Here is a 19,054-nt window from a genome sequence, read left to right as displayed (position 1 = left end):
TAGGCCTACTTCAAAATTGTCTGCAACACTTGATTGAATGTACTTACTGTTACTTTCCACCACTGTTAATTAGCAAGTGGCAAAACTGGTTTTGCTGTGTATGGTACATGACAATGCAAAATATTCAAACTATTGATCAATCAATCCTCATGTAGTCAAAATTATTTTTAGTAACATGAGTAGTATTTCACAAGTCAGCATTGTGTAAAAAACCACACCACCACCATTTCATTAATGGAAAAGATTAAAAGCATAAACACACATTTTTAATAAATCAAATATGGTCTATCAGTAGTGAGAAAATATTAAAAAAAGCCTTCAGGTGGAGAGCACTTCTTTTATTTTAAATATGTCATCATTGGTTTAGCCTGCATACAGTAACGTATCAGCACATAACTACACAGTACAGAGGTGGACTGCTGCCACACCAGTTGCAGCTTGGCCAATATGTAACATTGACAGCCATAATCAATATCTGACAGCCAGGCCAGCATATTCCTTCATTTAAACTCCATTTAAAACTATTTATTTGAGATACAAAACCACTAGGATGCCTGTGTGTCAGAATTTTCTACCTCAACAGCCTTCAGTTAGGCAGTGTGATACTATACTGACACCTGACAGAAAAAAAACACTAGCTATTATCATAGGTTAAACACTTTGTTGATTCTCAGAGATAGAAAGTTGGCATCTGAAAAATACATGATTGAAGTTGTTACACAAAATAAGGTTGGGGGAGGTCACAATTTGATTGATTCCTCAACCCCTTTTTGTAAATTTCAAGCATTTCCCCTTTTTCTAAGAAAAGAATAATAAACTCCAATTTATGTGTGACACTGCAAATCCTGTCTTTGCACTGTTCAACTGGTGTATGGCTTTAAATGGGGTTTAAAGACTTGGCGAGATGAAAAGGCAATGGTAACGCGAATTGGACGCAAAGCTTTCCACACATACATACTAGGGTTTCCGCCGGGCCTACAACATGCAGACAGGGTAAGGTAGTTGTCATGTGTCTGGTGAAAATATTTAGGCACACGTTAGAACTATCTATGACTGTGATTGGTTCTCCTTTGCGCCAATTACCCCTCTTTAGTTCACACTTTCATTAATTTCAATGAAAAAGAAAACACAGTAGTACTATATACAAATGGGAATATTTTCCCAACTCAGTTCTTGTGTTGCACCATTAAGGCCTAACATAACAATGATATACCACTGAATTCAACGCTGAGCTCTCTCTCTCTAACAGAAGCTCATTTCATTTGTTCTAATTTTTAGCTGAAAAGGGTTTAGATACAAATGTGTGCTTTTCATTTTTTGTGTACACTTTTTGTTTCTTTAATATAACAAGCACCAGCTCTCAAACATTCTAATACTACTACTCATTGATTCATAGGAGATGAATGTCACTGCTAGTGGTTCATTGGTATTTTGTACTTTTCAGCATAACCATGCACAACTAATAGTTAAAACACGCACACAAAGAAAAAAGAAACTCAATTCACAAAAATTCAAGATTAAGAAAATGGAGGTTTGTAAGGTTATGGCCCATAGTTTTAGAAGGAAGAATATGATGGAAAAATAGAATTAACTTAGTCACAGAGACAAAATAATACAAACTGTCATAGTTTGATGAAATAATAACCATAAATATGGTGGAACTATAGACTCAAGCCTCTTATAGAATCAAGTGCAGACTCTCCTAGCTTCTCTCCAAGTCACCCAGGTAGGAAGTCACCTGTAAAGACAATTAAGAAGAAAAATTCAGGATGAAGCAAAATAACAGCATGCCTCCAGTGTACCTCGGTGTGCAGGGTTCAATCACACAGCCACTCAATCTCCCCTTAATGTTTTACATTCTTAGAAGTAAGGGTTCCAAAAGGATTCTTCTTGAAGGGCTGAGGTTCTACCCAGAACCATTTGCTTCAGAAAAACGTTTTTTGAAGAAAGGGTTCTTCAAGGTTCTTTGTTAGACTAAGGGTTCCAGTAAGAACCCTTTACATCCAAAGAACCCTTTTTGGAAGAAAGAGTTCCTCAAGGATTGTTGAAAGCATAGGTATTAAAAGAGCCTCACCCTCAAATATTCAAATGTTTATGTTTCAAATACTATTTTAAATGTAGCTGTATCTGGAATCCCCTTAATCAATTCATTTTACTTATGTTCTCCCATAGTCTTTCTTTACCATCATTTCATACCATACAATAGTTAATTGCATACCTGTATTGAACAGACACTATGTCAATTTGGTAGTCCCTCTAATGTGAGACTGTATATAGGTGTTGTAGGCTGTGGAGAGATCATAGAGACAAGGGTTGACTTGAGGGGCATATGTCTGTTGAAGATCTTTTTTGATATTGTTTTGTTTGGATAATTTCTAATTCATGATGTACAACACTTAATGGGTGCTTTCATGAAGAGTGGCTAAGAACACAGTGCATATATATTATGTAGCTACATGATGTGCTCTCTGGTGGGAAGATCAGAAGAAGGGCTGGGGGGATGGAGGACTACAGTGTGGAGGGATCTTGGAGCCAGGAATTGAACCCCAGTCTCCCAGGAGAAAGGCTGGGGTTTGATATATGGGGCCTGGGATGTGGCTACCCTGTTGGGATTAGTATGTGGGACTTGTGAGCTGGTTTCCCTACAGATTGCATCACATGGTCTGCCCTTCTCTACAAAACAGGTGTGACATATCAATAGTGATTACCATTCACACAATGTGTGATCACCTGTGTATGAATTGATACTAGACGCTGGATTGAAGTGACAGATATCAGAAACTTCAGAGTATCAAGGTAAACTAACTCTAGTATCTTATTTCAGCAATATTCTTTTTTGTAGAATATGAGTTTTACAACCTGAACAAAAAATGACGTGTGCCAGTGACTTGAACAAGGGGGTTTGGGTGATGACTCAAATGCCTTTTCTGGTGAGATGTTACAATGAATTATCAATGTTCCCTCACTTTCACCTGATTGTGTGCCAGTGGAAGCTCTTAGTATAGGAGTTGGAAAACAGGCTTATTCAATCTGTTCCACTGTCACCATTATTATGTGCCCATACTCTGATTACTCTCATTGGACCATGCATTGCTTTGTTGTTTGTAGATGGCTTACTGCTTCATCTGGTGTAATAAGTGTACCTTGGATTGATGCTAAAAACTGTCTTTTTTCTCTTTCCTCTCTGCTATGTCACCATTGTTGGAGATCACATTTATTCACTTTTGACCTGTTCCCCCCCAGGACCTACACAGCCTCTCCTGTTCTGTTGGCTTATCCTCAGAGAGTCTCCCCTCCTTATCCATCATTGTTCCAAGATTTTTAAAATAATTTTTTTTCTCATTAAAAATTGTTTGAATTTTTTCTCAGTGTCAACATAGGTAATTGTAACATAGATTGTTAAAATGATGGATGACCACAATATACAATAAATAGTATTCAATAATTTGTTGCCTAATCTGTAGAATACAAAATGGTTCTTCATAGAACCCTAAGAGGACAAGAGGGTTCTAGGTGAAACCCTTGAAATATGAAAGGGTTCTCGGTGGATCTCTCTGGGTTCTAGATGAAACTCTTGAAATATGAAAGGGTTCTCGGTGGATCTCTCTGGGTTCTAGATGAAACTCTTGAAATATTAAAGGGTTCTTGGTGGAACCCCCTGGGTGGGTTCTAGATGAAGGTGAAAAGGTTCTGGATAGAACCCCCAGTGAGGGCTCTGGGTGAAACCATTACACCATATCTCATAGGGGATTCTGGGTAGAACTTTTCAGAGAAAGTTTGAAGTATAAGCCTTTATGTTAGGTTCTAGGTAGAACCATCTGAAAAGGTTCCAGGTGTAACCTTTATAAAAGGTTGCAAAAGCATACAATTAATTTGTCATTGTTTTCCCTCATATAAAAAAGTAATAATGTGTAGCATGTGTTGCAATCTCAAGTGCTGCCACCATTAATGTGGTGGCAGAGTGAATCTGAACACATTTACACTGACAGTAAAAGCAGATATGTTTGGGTTAAACATGAAAAGCAGTCGACCCCTCCGAAAACCAAAACAATGAGCTGAAAGAAGCTAAATAGCTCCGCAGAGCTGAGGGGGATGCAGAGTTGGGCTATAATTCTCTGAATAACCCACTTCACATACAAGGAGTCATGTGATGCATTGTTAATATAAAAATATAGATTTTAGCTATGTTGAGGATTAATTTATCTGAAACTGGTAGGTAAGAAATGTGTCTGCTCCATCAAACATATCCTACATCAGCACCACCACTCTCGGGGAGCAGGCTGGACTATGACTTATGGTTTGGGACATAACCTTTAATTATCATTCAGACCTGCATGCACTGAATGCCTGCTGTTTTCATTCCACAACCAAATAAATCAAAAGATTTTTCACAGTTACAGTTTCAAACACACAATTAAATAAACTTGTTAAATAAGACTTGTGAAAACAAAATGAGGTGATTTCAAATAGCTTGAAAACTGTGTTATTTTCAAGATATCAGCCGACATATCTCCATTGTATTTTTATTTTCCACCATATGTTGCAGTTGTGATCTTATCTGTCTGGAGGCTTCTGGATCACAAGGCTACAGTGAACTGAACTTTACTGATGTTAAATAATGTCTAGTTGTGATAAAGGTTGACTATTATCAATAGATAATTTTCAGTTGGATCTAACATTCTGCACCAAGTGTGTCCGCTGTCCCCAGTGCTGATCTTGGAACCCTGCATATGCAGTAGATGTCTTGGCACCGTTCAGTCATGGCAGGATTTTAAACATCTTTGTTATTTTATAAGACTTAGCTCTAAATTGCTCAGATATCACACCACTTCTGAGCGCCATTCTGGTGTTTTCTTTTTATCATCTCTTGCTGATATTAGTCTGTGTCACAAACAAGTGACATTAATTTTAATTTACTCACCTGAGTCACAGTCAGACTTTTTTTATAAATATATGATGGTGGGGAACACAAGAAAAGGTGTAGCCTTGGGATCCATAAGAACCTTAATTCACCACAGTTTGTTGACATCAAATGAGTGCTATCAATCACAGAACAACTTCACTGATAATGAAGATTGTGATTTTCTTCACAGGACATATTAATATGAATATCAATACTAATTTAAAGTTTATAAAATTAAAAAAACAATATAAACGTTTGTCCTGTGCCTACATCCATCCAGGGTTTGTACATGCATACTATCCACCTTCTTTGCTTAAAAATTATTTTGGTGCTATACACTTCTCTGTAAAAAAAAAAAAAAAAAAAAAAGGTTAGCATAGCTTGACCACCATCCTACACAGTTAGCTAGTCTTCTTTTAGAGTGTAAACGACTTCACAAGAGACTTGATTTGAGACAGTTATGAGACAGGAGTCAATGGTCTCAATGTCTCGTGAATAAACTGCGTGAACTTATTGTCCAGTTAACAATTAAGCTAGCTAGTTTCCCAACTTTTTCAGAGACTTTTTCCCCCTTTCAGCTTTATTGAATGAAATGATGTACAATCCAGGGGGGAGTCAACAGGACAGCATAGAGAGATCGTGTTAACTTTTAGCTCTCCAGCTACAACAGTTCACCAATTAACCCCATTTGTGACCTCAGCACTTGTTGATTCAGTCACATAGCGTTCCCCTGTTAATTTTTTTTTTTTCTCCAGTTATCCAGCAGTGGGTTGTGGCTTGAAGGTATTTTCGTGATCTCACACGTGTCTTCTGTCTTCCTAGACTGAACTTTGTTTAAATCTGATATTTTACAGACTCTGACACTCTGCTCTACCTCTATGCTGGAACATTCATTCAAGCCACTGTTAAGTGACCGGCACAATTTGTGGAAATACTGTATTATAAGTTTCTCCCAAGGGAAATATTTTATCAATCTGGGCAGACAGCAGACATCTGTGGGATCACAAATATGCCTTTGAGGATACAACCTGCAGCTGGATAGCAGGTAAGCAAAATAACATTTAGATTCTAGCCCTGCGAGTAGAAACTACATCCTCAAGCCACTAGCACCACAAATTGGACCTTATGGTGGCATCCACACCAACATTAGCTCTGCATGACAAAACGCAGCCCTCTCATTCATTTGAATGGGGGTAGTGCATTGAGTGGGGGTGCCAACGCAAAGGGCACGGCAAAACAATGCTGGGACGTCCGACAAAAAAGTTGAACTGGGTTCAACTTTTTCTGCGACGCAACGTGACGTCATCCACTGCGGTGGCCAATCACATACATGCAAGCACATATTCCTGGTGTTTACCTGTGTAACGTGAATGCTTGCCGCCATGTAAAGTCCATGTAAAGTGTTTTGGCATCTGATAAGTTTTTAATTGCATTAATCTGTAGCTCCAACTGGACTTCGTGGATTATATTTCATTGTCTCACTCCCACCAACGCAGCCCCTTGCATTGTTTTAACACAGGGCTGATTTCAGTCTGAATGCAGCCACAGAAGGATGTGATATTGTGGCTAAAACATGCAAAACCCAACTGTAACCAGCAGATTGTAACTTCTTGCATATTACTTACACACACAAAAATATGTGGTGGATTTGTTTCATTCCAAACCCAGCAGCTCAACGTCAAAGATGAGGGTGGCGTTAGGAGGAATGATGCCTGGGTGGCCTTTGTTTCCATAAGCATAGTCAGGTGAACAGGTCAGCTTGGCTCTTTGGCCAACACTCATCTGGAGGAGCAAAGAGGCAGATGACACAAACAGAGGAGAAAGAAGGAGACAACAAGGGTCATGTGGACCAGCTGGAAGATACCGTTAATTGGATCATAATGCAGTCTCTGCAGTCTAAGTTGGATAATAAACAACAGGGGACAGTGAAAGTGAAAAATCTCTCATAATAATGACACTCTATTATTTCTAAATCTAATTCTTAGTGCATACACTCTTTATTGCACAATATTTGATGTTTCAATCATTAAGATGCCTTATTCAGATATCAAAAGGACCTTCAGACAGGCAGCACCATTCACCAGCCCCTTCATCTAAATGCTGTGGGCGAGTGTGTGAGTCTGTGACATATAGAGCTGCATCCATGCTGTATTGGCCCACTGTTTGCAGCGTTAATGGAGATCTTGGTGAGGGAAAAACTCGATAATGGAACCATGTCAATAAATGAATGTATTTCAGCAGAACAAAATTATAAGCCACAAAATGCATTTCCTTTCTTGCACTCTGAATTATTTCTGCCCCTGAATCATGATTGTTAAAGCTCTTTAGTTGCATGACTTTTTTTTTGGCACTAATAAATACACTGTAGCATGTCAAGTATACTCTTCTCTGAGAGGCTGAATGAGTGCAGCTTGCAGAAATCAATTCATAAAGCTAACAATTAGATTCAGAGTTCATCAAAAGTCTGTCTTAAATGAACATGCATATTTTTATGTGCAATACACTTCCAATTCTTCAGCCTACCTGCACTACACCCTCTTCCCAGCCTCGGATCACCTCCTGCTTGCCGATCTTGAACCTGAAAGGCTTGTCCCTATCACGTGATGAATCAAACTTGCGTCCATCTGTCAAGGAGCCTACGAACACAGGGATTGAGAGAGAGTCAGAAAGAGAAAAACAATGGAGCAGCTGCCAATGCACAACCTTATTCTGTGGATGAAAAATCCAGCCATTACCTCTGAACATGCGCAACAGGACAGGATTCATCACTGTGAGAATTTCTGTACAGATCAGATAATAAAATGATGGATAAATTCTGACTCTCTGTGCAGCAACATTCAGCCACAATAAACTGTATTTATAACATTTTATAAAAATATTAGAAACAAATACATCTTCTAAGCTTGTCTGACATCCATCATCCCTGCTGTGTGTATACTGAGAGTGCAAATGAAGGGATTCCAAGGATCTCAGAAATAGACACTGCAGCTGTCTGCTGGGTGGGTTTCAGTGTGACAGTCAGGAAAACACAAGCATCAAACCGCAGAATAGCACCCCTCCAAGACTATTTACACCAGTGCTATTACTGTTATTAGCACCAGTAAGGCAGCATGTGTGTGTTGTGATGGTATGATATGTATGTGTGTGTGAGTGTGTGTGCATGTTGTTGGGCACATCAGGGACTGTGTAATCCAGGCAGTGGAGTGGGTGTCCTGTCCTCCTCTGAACATCAAGATAGCAGCCTAATGGAATCATTTATAAGAGCTGAAAGGTCCTGCTCAAGTATCAAAGCCAATACACTGCATGTCCCGCTTCATCACCAAACAGTGTAGCGTTGACATTTTCACACGCCAAACATTTCCTCCTAACAGGACCTTTCCAAAAACCCAGCAAATCTGAGTTTTGATCTGCATTTGGACGTCTACATTTACAAAGGCTTGTGTAATGGAATATCCTGTTTCATGCTGCATTTCAAGGCTGCTTTGTAAGTTGACAGGAAGGGAGGCCGCCCAGAGAGGAAATCCTGTAGCTTGGGTGATATAAAAAAAAACAAAAAAAACAAAAAGGAAGCAGGCTGATCTTCTTCATACCTAAAAAAAAAAAAAACTTCAGTGGGCAAAGGCCCAAATGAGGCCAAGTTACATAATCTTGAACCAAAGAGGTTTGTATTACAGGGTGAGTTATGTCTGTCTCACCAGGCAAGAAGACTCAGACCAGCTTTGCAAAACTAAGAACAGGTGCAGACAAATATACAGTCCAGCACACTGGGAAGCAAAAGACACCTGGACTCCCATATTTGCTGCTGATGTTTTTATTGTTTGTACTGAATTTAAATTGGAGTGTCTTGTAATACATTTTAGCAGCATGGTGCTATGGATGGAAATGTCAGTCTGTCTGTCCACCACTTTGGTCCAGACTAAAATATCTCAACAACTGTTGGATGGATTGCCTTGAAATTTGGTACAGATATTCATGGTGCCCAGCGGATGAATCCCAATGACTTTGGTGGACATGGTAAGAATGACATCTGCTTAACATCTTTATGTTAGTGTTGTCATAGCACCACTGTATAAGTTCAGCCTCACAGAGCTGCTAGCATGGCGGTAAACACTTAGTCTCTTCAAGATATAATTAAACCTGAAACAATAAGTCGACTTAGTAATTTTTAAGCAAAAATTCACCGTTTCTCGTATGATAGTAGTCTGAATATGTCAAACTCTTTGCATATAAATCTCTAAAGTATGGGTATAACTTGCCTGCCAAACACACATGCATAAATAATGATTGTCATATCTGCCATGAGCAAAGGGCAAAAACATTTGATTTTATTGCACATAGGCCTATAAATATGTACTGATTCCTACAAGGAAGTTCAATGTTTTCCCTATAATTGTACAAGCCTGGTGGGCCGCCAGCTTCTCAAGACCAAGAAAAGTCATGTCTGCTGTTCCCCCAACAGCTGGAAAAGTGAATGGGGTTATAGGTTATATAGCTAGATATAGCTGGATGTCCCCTCCACTTCAAACTCATTCCGGCACTGCTGCATAGCACCACTGTATAAGTTCAGCCTCACAGAGCTGCTAGCATGGCGGTAAACACTTAGTCTTGTCAAGATATAGTTGAAGCTGAAACGATCAGTCGATTTAGTAATTTTTAGGCAAAAGTTCACTGTTTCTTGTATGATAGTAGTCTGAACATGTCAAACTGTTGGCATATAAATCTCTGGAGTATGGGTGAAACTTGCCTGCCAATCATATGAATAAATAATGATTGTCATAACTGCCATGAGCAAAGGGCAAAAACATTTGATTTTATTGCACATAGGCCTATAAATATGTACTGATTCGTACGAGGAAGTTCAATGTTTCCCCTATAATTGTACAAGCCTGGCGGGCCCCCAGCTTCTCAAGACCAAGAAAAGTCATGTCTGCTGTTCCCCCAACAGCTGGAAAAGTGAATGGGGTTATAGGTTATATAGCTAGGTATAGCTGGATGTCCCCTCCACTTCAAAACTCATTCCGCCACCGCTGCATAGCACCACTATACAAGTTCAGCCTCACAGAGCTGCTAGCATGGCGGTAAACACTTGTCAAGATATAGTTGAAGCTGAAACGATTAGTCAATTTAGTAATTTTTAAGCAAAAGTTCAGTGTTTCTTGTATGATAGTACTCTGAAAGTGTCAAACTGTTGGTCAGGCAAAACAAGACAGATGAAGACTAAACTTGGACTCAGAGAACTGGTGATGGGCTTTTTTATTTACTGATATGCTGTTGAGTCCAGATGATTTATCAGAAAAACAATCAGTGCACAATAAGCACTGCTAGATATAATACTGTATTTTGATTGATAGATACAACTGACTGCCTTGAGCGCATTATAGCCCCTACATTGATATAATAGCCGGTATAGTAGGAATACTTTAAATATTAAGTGTGACTCAAACATTTTCTGTCTCTGGAGGAATATTACAGCAATATTATAGTTAGTCAGCCATTATTGCAGTCGCCCAGACGGTTATAATCCGCTCAACTGAACGCCACCAACCCCCCCAGAAACTCCAACAAAGACAGAAAAGCGTTGGAAATCAGACAGGATTTAAACCCCCGCTGTCTGGCCCGGGCTGTCTGTCTGTCTGTCTGTCTGTCTGGCCCTCTGAGTGAACCCTGCGGCGGAATCCGTCTGCGTCTCCTGTTGTTTTGTAATTCTCCAGACAAGACAAATTACCACATTATCTACTGATCTTAGTGAGACTGTAATGGACCGCTCGGCCAAAATACTGGAGCGCGCATGATTTTACGCAGTGATGAAGCCATGCAGTGCGCTGTCCCCGGACACGCCGCCACCACTGCTGCTGTCAACATCATTATCACATCCGAATATCTTCAATACAAATGTGTTTCTGGGGAGAGAAATTGTGGTGAAGGGGTTAAATTTTCATGCTGCCTCGTCGGTGACTGACAATCATGCCTCTCTGCCCTACTGAAAAATCACTGCCTGCAAGCATTTAGGCTAAAACATGTCTGCTGTGGCATAGTTTATCGCACTTCACAGCTTTATGTATTCTAGTATCACAAACACCTCTAACGTTCCTACTTTTTGCAGTGATACTTACAGGATTGCATGCTTGGCTATTTGTCATACGGGTGCAGGAGACAGTTGCCCACAGCCGTCACTCCACTTGTATGGCCTTCATGAGTAGAAATAACCAACTAGAGTAGCTAAATGTGCAGAATCTCTCCATGCATGCAGAGGGGAAGAAGGGTTTTATAATAAGTTTCTTATTTAAAACTCACCGACATAATGCACCACACACGTCTGTCCCTTTTTTGGGAAAGTCCTTCCTGTGGAAAAACCAAAGAGGCGCTTAATATAACGGCCATACGACGCAATTAAGGCGGCATATCGGCGGGTGAGTTAGATATATGCAAATAGATGAGTGCATATTTTGCACTAATTTCCTTTTCTTGCAATCGCTTTACCGTCGCCCGGGGTTATTGTCTCGATTTCGACTCCCATTTTGCGGTGTGTTATGGAGCTGTCCCTGCACCCGGCAACACACTCTTCCCGTAATGTGTCTGTCTGCTCCTCCGGCGGATGTTCTCAGCTGTCTGTCTCTCTCTCTCTGCAGGGAGACCATGAGGGAGACCAGCATCGCTTACTCCTACTCTGCAACAACACTTCCGCCCACTACCTCCAAAGTAAAATCAGCAGGCTACAGAAGGATGCCATACTGGAGGGCCACATAGCAATAGCATAATCTGATTCCATTAAAATACATTTACGAGATCATGATGAAACTGGTGCTGTACTTCTTCTATAAAACCTTTTTTCAAGTCTGTCTTAAAACTATGCAAGCCCATTTCCGCCACTGTGAAAAAAAAGATCCTGTAAGTCATTATAATGAGAAACTATCTCAAAATAATGACTTAGTATCTCATAATAATGACTTAATATCTCATAATAATGACTTAGTATCTCATAATAATGACTTAATATCTCATAATAATGACTTCGTATCTCATAATAATGACTTAGTATCTCATAATAATGACTTACTATCTCATAATAATGACTTCGTATCTCAAAATAATGACTTAGTATCTCATAATAATGACTTAGTATCTCAATAATGACTTAGTATCTCATAATAATTTCTTAGTATCTCATAATAATGACTTACTATCTCATAATAATGACTTCGTATCTCAAAATAATGACTTACTATTTCATAATAATGACTTAGTATCTCATAATAATGACTTAGTATCTCAATAATGACTTAGTATCTCATAATAATTTCTTAGTATCTCATAATTAATGTTGAGTCGGTGTGTACATTTGCTAAAACAATGTCGGACTCCGTAATTTTCTCTGGACCGCTGCCTAATCTGACCAGTGATGACATGTATAGCCGCATGTCACAATTCAACCGCTGGTTGTCGAGGTGGTGTCCAGCAAATGATGTGGGCTTCATAGATAATTGGCAGACTTTCTGGGGAAGACCTGGTCTGATTAGGAGAGACGGCATACATCCCACTTTGGATGGAGCTGCTCTGATATCCAGAAATATGGCCAACTTTATTAGTAAACCAAAACCATGACAACCCAGAGTTGAGACCAGGAGGCAGAGCTGCAGTCCTACACGCTTCTCTGCGCTTCCATTAGAGCAGTTACCCACCCAAAACCACATAGAGACTGTGTCTGTCCCCCGACCACATAAATCAATTAAATCCAAAGTATATAAAAGAAGAGTCATTCATGAAAATCTAGTAAAAATTAAAACCACTGCTGCAATAGTACAACAAAATAAGATAATTAAATGTGGACTCTTGAACATTAGATCTCTTTCATCTAAAGCAGTTTTAGTAAACGATTTAATTTCAGATCATCGTATTGATTTATTTTGTCTCACTGAAACCTGGCTGTGTCATGAAGAATATGTCAGCCTTAATGAATCCACTCCTCCCAGTCATATTAATACTCATATTCCTCGAGACACTGGCCGAGGAGGAGGAGTTGCAGCCATTTTCAACTCAAGCCTAATCATCAACCCTAGACCTAAATTTAATTATAACTCATTCGAAAGCCTTGTTCTTAGTCTCTCCCAGCCAACCTGGAAAACTTTACAGCCAGTTCTATTTGTTATAGTGTACCGTCCTCCTGGCCCGTACTCTGAATTCCTATCTGAATTCTCAGAGTTTTTGTCGTATTTAGTCCTTAGTACAGATAAAGTAATTATAGTAGGTGATTTTAATATTCATGTGGACGTTGATAGTGACAGTCTCAGCACTGCATTTCTCTCATTATTAGACTCAATTGGCTTCTCTCAGTGTGTAAATAATCCCACTCACCGTCTTAACCACACCCTAGACCTTGTTCTAACTTATGGGATTGAAATTGAACATTTAATAATTTTTCCACAAAATCCTATTTTATCAGATCATTTTTTAATAACTTTTGAATTCCTATTACTGGATTACACACCATTAGATAAAAATGTCCTCACTAGATGTCTATCTGATAGTGTTGTAGATAAATTTAAGGAAGCAATTCCGTCAATACTGAATTCACTGCCATGTCTCAATACTACAGAGGACTCTTATGTTAACTTTAGTCCCTCCCAAATTGATAATCTTATTGATAGTGCTGCAGGCTCACTAAGACAAACACTCGACTCCATCGCCCCCTTAAAAAAGAAGATAATAAAACGTAAGAGGTTAGCTCCATGGTATAACTCCCAAACCCGCAAATTAAAGCAAACATCGCGAAAATTGGAAAGGATTTGGCGTTCCACCAAAGTAGAAGATTCTCGCTTAGTCTGGCAAGATAGTCTTAAAACATATAGGAAGGCCCTCTGTAATGCCAGAGCCGCCTATTACTCAGCATTAATAGAAGAGAATAAAAACTGCCCTAGGTTCCTTTTCAGCACTTTGGCCAGGCTGACAAAGAGTCATAACTCTACTGATCCATGTATTCCTATAGCTCTCAGTAGTAACGACTTTATGAGCTTCTTCAATGATAAAATTCTAACTATTAGACACAAAATTAACCATCTCCTGCCCTCAACAGGCACTGTTCTCTCCCCAAACACAGGAACCTTGGTAACGGCAGTAAATCCTGACATATATTTGGACTGTTTTTCTCCAGTAGACTTGTCTGAACTAACTTCAATGATTTGTTCAGCTAAACCATCAACCTGTCTCTTAGATCCCATCCCAACTAGGCTGCTTAAGGAAGCCTTACCCTTAGTGAGCACTTCTTTACTAGATATGATCAATCTGTCTTTAGTAACAGGCTATGTACCACAGTCCTTTAAAGTAGCTGTAATTAAACCTCTTCTTAAAAAGCCTACTCTTGATTCAGGTGTTTTAGCCAATTATAGACCTATATCTAACCTTCCATTTCTATCCAAGATCCTTGAGAAAGCAGTCTCTAATCAGTTATGTGACTTTCTACATAACAATAGTTTATTTGAGGATTTTCAGTCAGGATTTAGAGCACATCATAGCACAGAAACAGCACTGGTGAAAGTCACAAATGACCTCCTAACTGCATCAGACAAAGGATTTGTCTCTATACTTGTCCTGTTAGATCTTAGTGCTGCATTTGACACAATTGACCATCAAATCCTTTTGCAGAGACTGGAACATTTAATTGGCATTAAAGGAACTGCATTAACCTGGTTTAAGTCCTATTTATCAGACCGATTTCAGTTTGTACATGTGAATGATGAATCCTCCGTGCAGGCAAGGGTTAGACACGGAGTTCCACAAGGTTCTGTACTTGGACCAATTCTATTCACCTTATATATGCTTCCTTTAGGTAATATTATTAGGAAACACTCCATAAATTTTCATTGTTACGCAGACGATACCCAACTATATTTATCAATGAAGCCAGATGAACCCAATCAGTTAAACAAACTCCAAACATGCCTTAACGACATAAAGACCTGGATGACCTGCAATTTTCTACTACTAAATTCAGATAAAACTGAAGTTATTGTGCTTGGCCCTAAACACCTTAGAAACACATTATCTAATGATAAAGCTGCTCTGGATGGCATTACCCTGGCCTCCAGCACCACCGTAAGGAATCTGGGAGTTATCTTTGATCAGGATATGTCCTTTAACTCCCACATAAATCAAATTTCAAGGACTGCCTTTTTTCACTTACGTAATATCTCAAAAATCAGGCACATCCTGTCCCAAAAAGATGCAGAAAAACTAGTTCACGCATTTGTTACTTCTAGGCTGGATTATTGCAATTCCTTATTATCAGGCTGCCCTAACAAGTCTCTAAAGACTCTCCAGCTGGTCCAGAATGCAGCTGCACGTGTATTGACTAAAACTAGAAAAAGAGACCACATTTCTCCCATTTTAGCTTCACTACATTGGCTTCCTGTAAAATCTAGAATAGAATTTAAAATCCTTCTCCTAACTTACAAAGCCCTTAATGGTCAGGCACCATCATATCTTGAAGAGCTCATAATACCGTATTATCCCACTAGAACACTGCGCTCCCAGTATGCAGGCTTACTGGTGGTCCCTACAGTCTTTAAAAGTAGAATGGGAGGCAGAGCCTTCAGCTATCAGGCTCCTCTTCTATGGAACCATCTACCGGATTCAGTCCGGGGTGCAGACACCCTCTCTATGTTTAAGAGTAGGCTTAAAACTTTCCTTTTTGATAAAGCTTATAGTTAGGGCCGACCAGGCTCGCCTTGGATCAGCCCTTAGTTATGCTGCTATAGGCCTAGACTACTGGGGGACTTCCCATGATGCACTGAGCTCCTCTCTCCTCCTCCTCCTCTCCATCTGTATGCATTCATGTAACATCAATGCATGTCACTAACTTTGCTTCTTCCCCGGAGTTTTTTGTGCTTTCTCATCTCACAGAAAAACCTGACTCCCGGGCCGAACCTTCGCGGTCCTTCACAGTCCTGATGGCATCCTTCCCTGGCTGTTGCTGCTTGTGCTTGTTGTTGTTTGTTGTTGTCATTGTTTTTCTTCTGTCCCCCCTCCCCCTTTCCCTCTCTCTTTCTCTCTCTCAACCCAACCGGTCAAAGCAGATGGCCGCCCACCAAGAGCCGGGGTCTGCTTGAGGTTTCTACCCGTTAAAGGGGAGTTTTTCCTTACCGCTGTCGCCAAGTGCTTGCTCATGGGGGAACTGTTGGGTCTCTGTAAATTAAAGAGTATGGTCTGACCTGCTCTATGTGAAAAGTGCCTTGAGATGACTTCTGTTGTGATATGGCGCTATATAAATAAAGATTGATTGATTGATTGATTGATAATAATGACTTACTATCTCATAATAATGACTTCGTATCTCAAAATAATGACTTACTATTTCATAATAATGACTTAATATCTCAAAATAATGACTTAGTATCTCATAATAATGACTTAATATCTCAAAATAATGACTTAGTATCTCATAATAATGACTTAATATCTCATAATAATGACTTAGTATCCCATAATAATGACTTAATATCTCAAAATAATGACTTAGTATCTCATAATAATGACTTAGTATCCCATAATTATGACTTAATATCTCAAAATAATGACTTACTATCTCATAATAATGACCGTATCTCAAAATAATGACTTAGTATCTCATAATAATGACTTAATATCTCAAAATAATGACTTAGTATCCCATAATTATGACTTAATATCTCAAAATAATGACTTACTATCTCATAATAATGACTTCGTATCTCAAAATAATGACTTAGTATCTCATAATAATGACTTAATATCTCAAAATAATGACTTAGTATCTCATAATAATGACTTACTATTTCATAATAATGACTTAGTATCTCATAATAATGACTCAGTATCTCATAATAATGGCTTAGTATCTCATAATAATGACTTACTATCTCATAATAATGACTTAATATCTCATAATAATGACTTAGTATCTCATAATAATGACTTAGTATCTCAAAATAATGGCTTACTATCTCATAATAATGACTTAGTATCTCATAATAATGACTTAGTAGCATAACGCCTGTAGATGGCGTTGTTGAGTCATTTTCAAGCTAATTCATGAACTGAATAACAATAGGAGGAAGATGAAATGAGAATGAATCATGGAATGAAATGGTCTTTAATTGATTCACAATACTAAATTTTGATTATTTTAACTGTAGCATTTTTTTCTTACTCATGGTAAACTGATTTTCAATCTTATTACTATTCCTGCCTATTTGCTGCCTGCTCAGTATTAAAAAGTCTCAAGAAACCGACACTATAATATGACAGGGAACATCACAGGGTATCATAATCCTGAGTTTTATTCATTTTTACGGGAGCATTCTTTTCTTATTGACCTTGAAACCTAAAATAGTCTGCATGTCGTTTACATGCAGACTATTTTTAGTCATTATTATGAGATACTAAGTCATTATTATGAGATACTAAGCCATTATTATGAGATACTGAGTCATTATTATGAGATAGTAAGTCATTATTATGGGAGACTAAGTCATTATTATGAGATACTAAGTCATTATTATGAGATACTAAGCCATTATTATGAGATACTGAGTCATTATTATGGGAGACTAACTCATTATTATGGGATACTAAGTCATTATTATGGGATACTGAGTCATTATTATGAGATACTAAGTCATCATGAGATACTAAGTCATTATTATGAGATACTTAGTCATTATAATGACTTACAGGATCTTTATTTTTTCATCAAAGTGGCGGAAATCCATATTAAACAACAGTCAGGTGTCCATATGAACACTGAAAGAGGTTTTCCTCACTGTGATCATTCCTCCTGTTTATACTGGCTATTAAAAGATCCTCTTCAAATGTGCTTTCAGTGTGTGTCCACATCATTTTGTGCAAAAATGCATTTAAAAGATTCCCTGAAGCTTATATGAGCCTTCAGCAGTCTGAGTTAGTCATTTCAAATGGATATCTGTAAATATATCACATTTACAGTCTTTTTTGCATCAAATTCCCTCTTTGTGTTTCCTCGGACAGTGTTTCCCTGTTGCACTGCGGTGGAAGTATAGTAACAAAAAGAGGGACTTTAGCACTAAAAAGACTGTAATGTTGAAAGATATCTACTTGATTTGATTATTTGGACACTGAAGCTTCAAATTAGCTTCAGATAAACTGTTAAATACATTTTTGCACAGACGGAGGACTGTGGATTTTTTCCTCCATCATTTACATTGCAAGTGCATTATGAAGGGATCTTCTAATGGTCAGTATGAACAGGAGGAATGACTATGACAAGAAAAACCTATTTCAGTGTTCATTTGGGCACCTGACTGTTGTTTTAAGACAGACTTGAAAAATTGTGAACCCTTGCTTTAATTGTAAGGACACTTATCTTTTACAAAGAAAGTGTTTCATTCCCCTCCTCAAGCCATACAGCTCTAGAGCTTATCTTCCTATTTTTATATGTATGTATTTTTATATATATTTTATATGTTTCTTTAAATCATAAGTTACCTTAATTTTACAAAATGTGAAATTTATATTTAATGTCATCACCCTGCCATTAGTGTTTATTAATCTGACATTAATAAAGTTCTGAACTTTAATAAAAGGAAAAAAAAAAACACTTGCTGTAACTTTGATTGGGATGTGGCCAGAGAATCTATATGTTTTAAGTTTGAACCCATAATTTGAGTATGAGTTAAATAATATTATATAATCATAATCAGATTTGCTGGCCAAGTATGCATACAATGGATTTGAGCTCTCTGTGTACTTACACCAAGAACAAGGAAGAGAAGGAAGAGACATGCACATACAGCTAAAAGAACCCTAACCCCAAGGACAAGGGCAACAAATAAGAAAACATAAACCTAAAACTGTTACTATATATTATTATATTTTTTCTATCACTATTACTGCTACTATGCAGGCAAGTAGGTGAAAAAAATACATACATACATCTAGATATAATATAATACACACACACAGGTTGATTGCTATGGATGGCCATTACTGCTTTTTGGATTCACAGATCACAATCATCCCATCTACTGTGAAAATGTAGTAACTAACCCTAACCCTAACCCTACCAGTGAGTGTCATATCCGCAGCACCCACTTATCACAAGTCCAGTATAATAACAAAACCAGATCAATGGAGAAAAAGGCT

The 19,054-nt window shown here is 38.3% G+C and overlaps 1 protein-coding gene and 1 long non-coding RNA gene across 2 annotated transcripts; one reads left to right on the top strand and one right to left on the bottom strand.

Annotated features, from left to right (window-relative positions):
• Window positions 1–317: 317 nt before the first annotated feature.
• fkbp1ab (FKBP prolyl isomerase 1Ab) lies at window positions 318–11,542 on the bottom strand. The gene is made up of 5 exons (XM_067591322.1): window positions 11,384–11,542; window positions 11,198–11,245; window positions 7,427–7,539; window positions 6,529–6,685; window positions 318–1,738 (listed from the first exon to the last, which is right to left on the bottom strand). Exons 1-4 carry the CDS (start codon window positions 11,418–11,420, stop codon window positions 6,557–6,559), a joined length of 327 nt encoding a protein of 108 aa, XP_067447423.1. The 5' UTR covers window positions 11,421–11,542; the 3' UTR covers window positions 318–1,738; window positions 6,529–6,556.
• Window positions 2,709–3,390, top strand: LOC137184028 (uncharacterized). Its single transcript, XR_010928600.1, has 2 exons — window positions 2,709–2,796; window positions 3,244–3,390. It is a non-coding gene; the product is annotated as an uncharacterized lncRNA (long non-coding RNA).
• Window positions 11,543–19,054: the final 7,512 nt, after the last annotated feature.

The sequence above is a fragment of the Thunnus thynnus genome, chromosome 6 (genome assembly GCF_963924715.1).
Source record: "Thunnus thynnus chromosome 6, fThuThy2.1, whole genome shotgun sequence".
NCBI lineage: Eukaryota > Metazoa > Chordata > Actinopteri > Scombriformes > Scombridae > Thunnus > Thunnus thynnus.
Note: the sequence above shows the minus strand (reverse complement) of the source record. Positions and strands in the feature narration are given on the sequence as shown.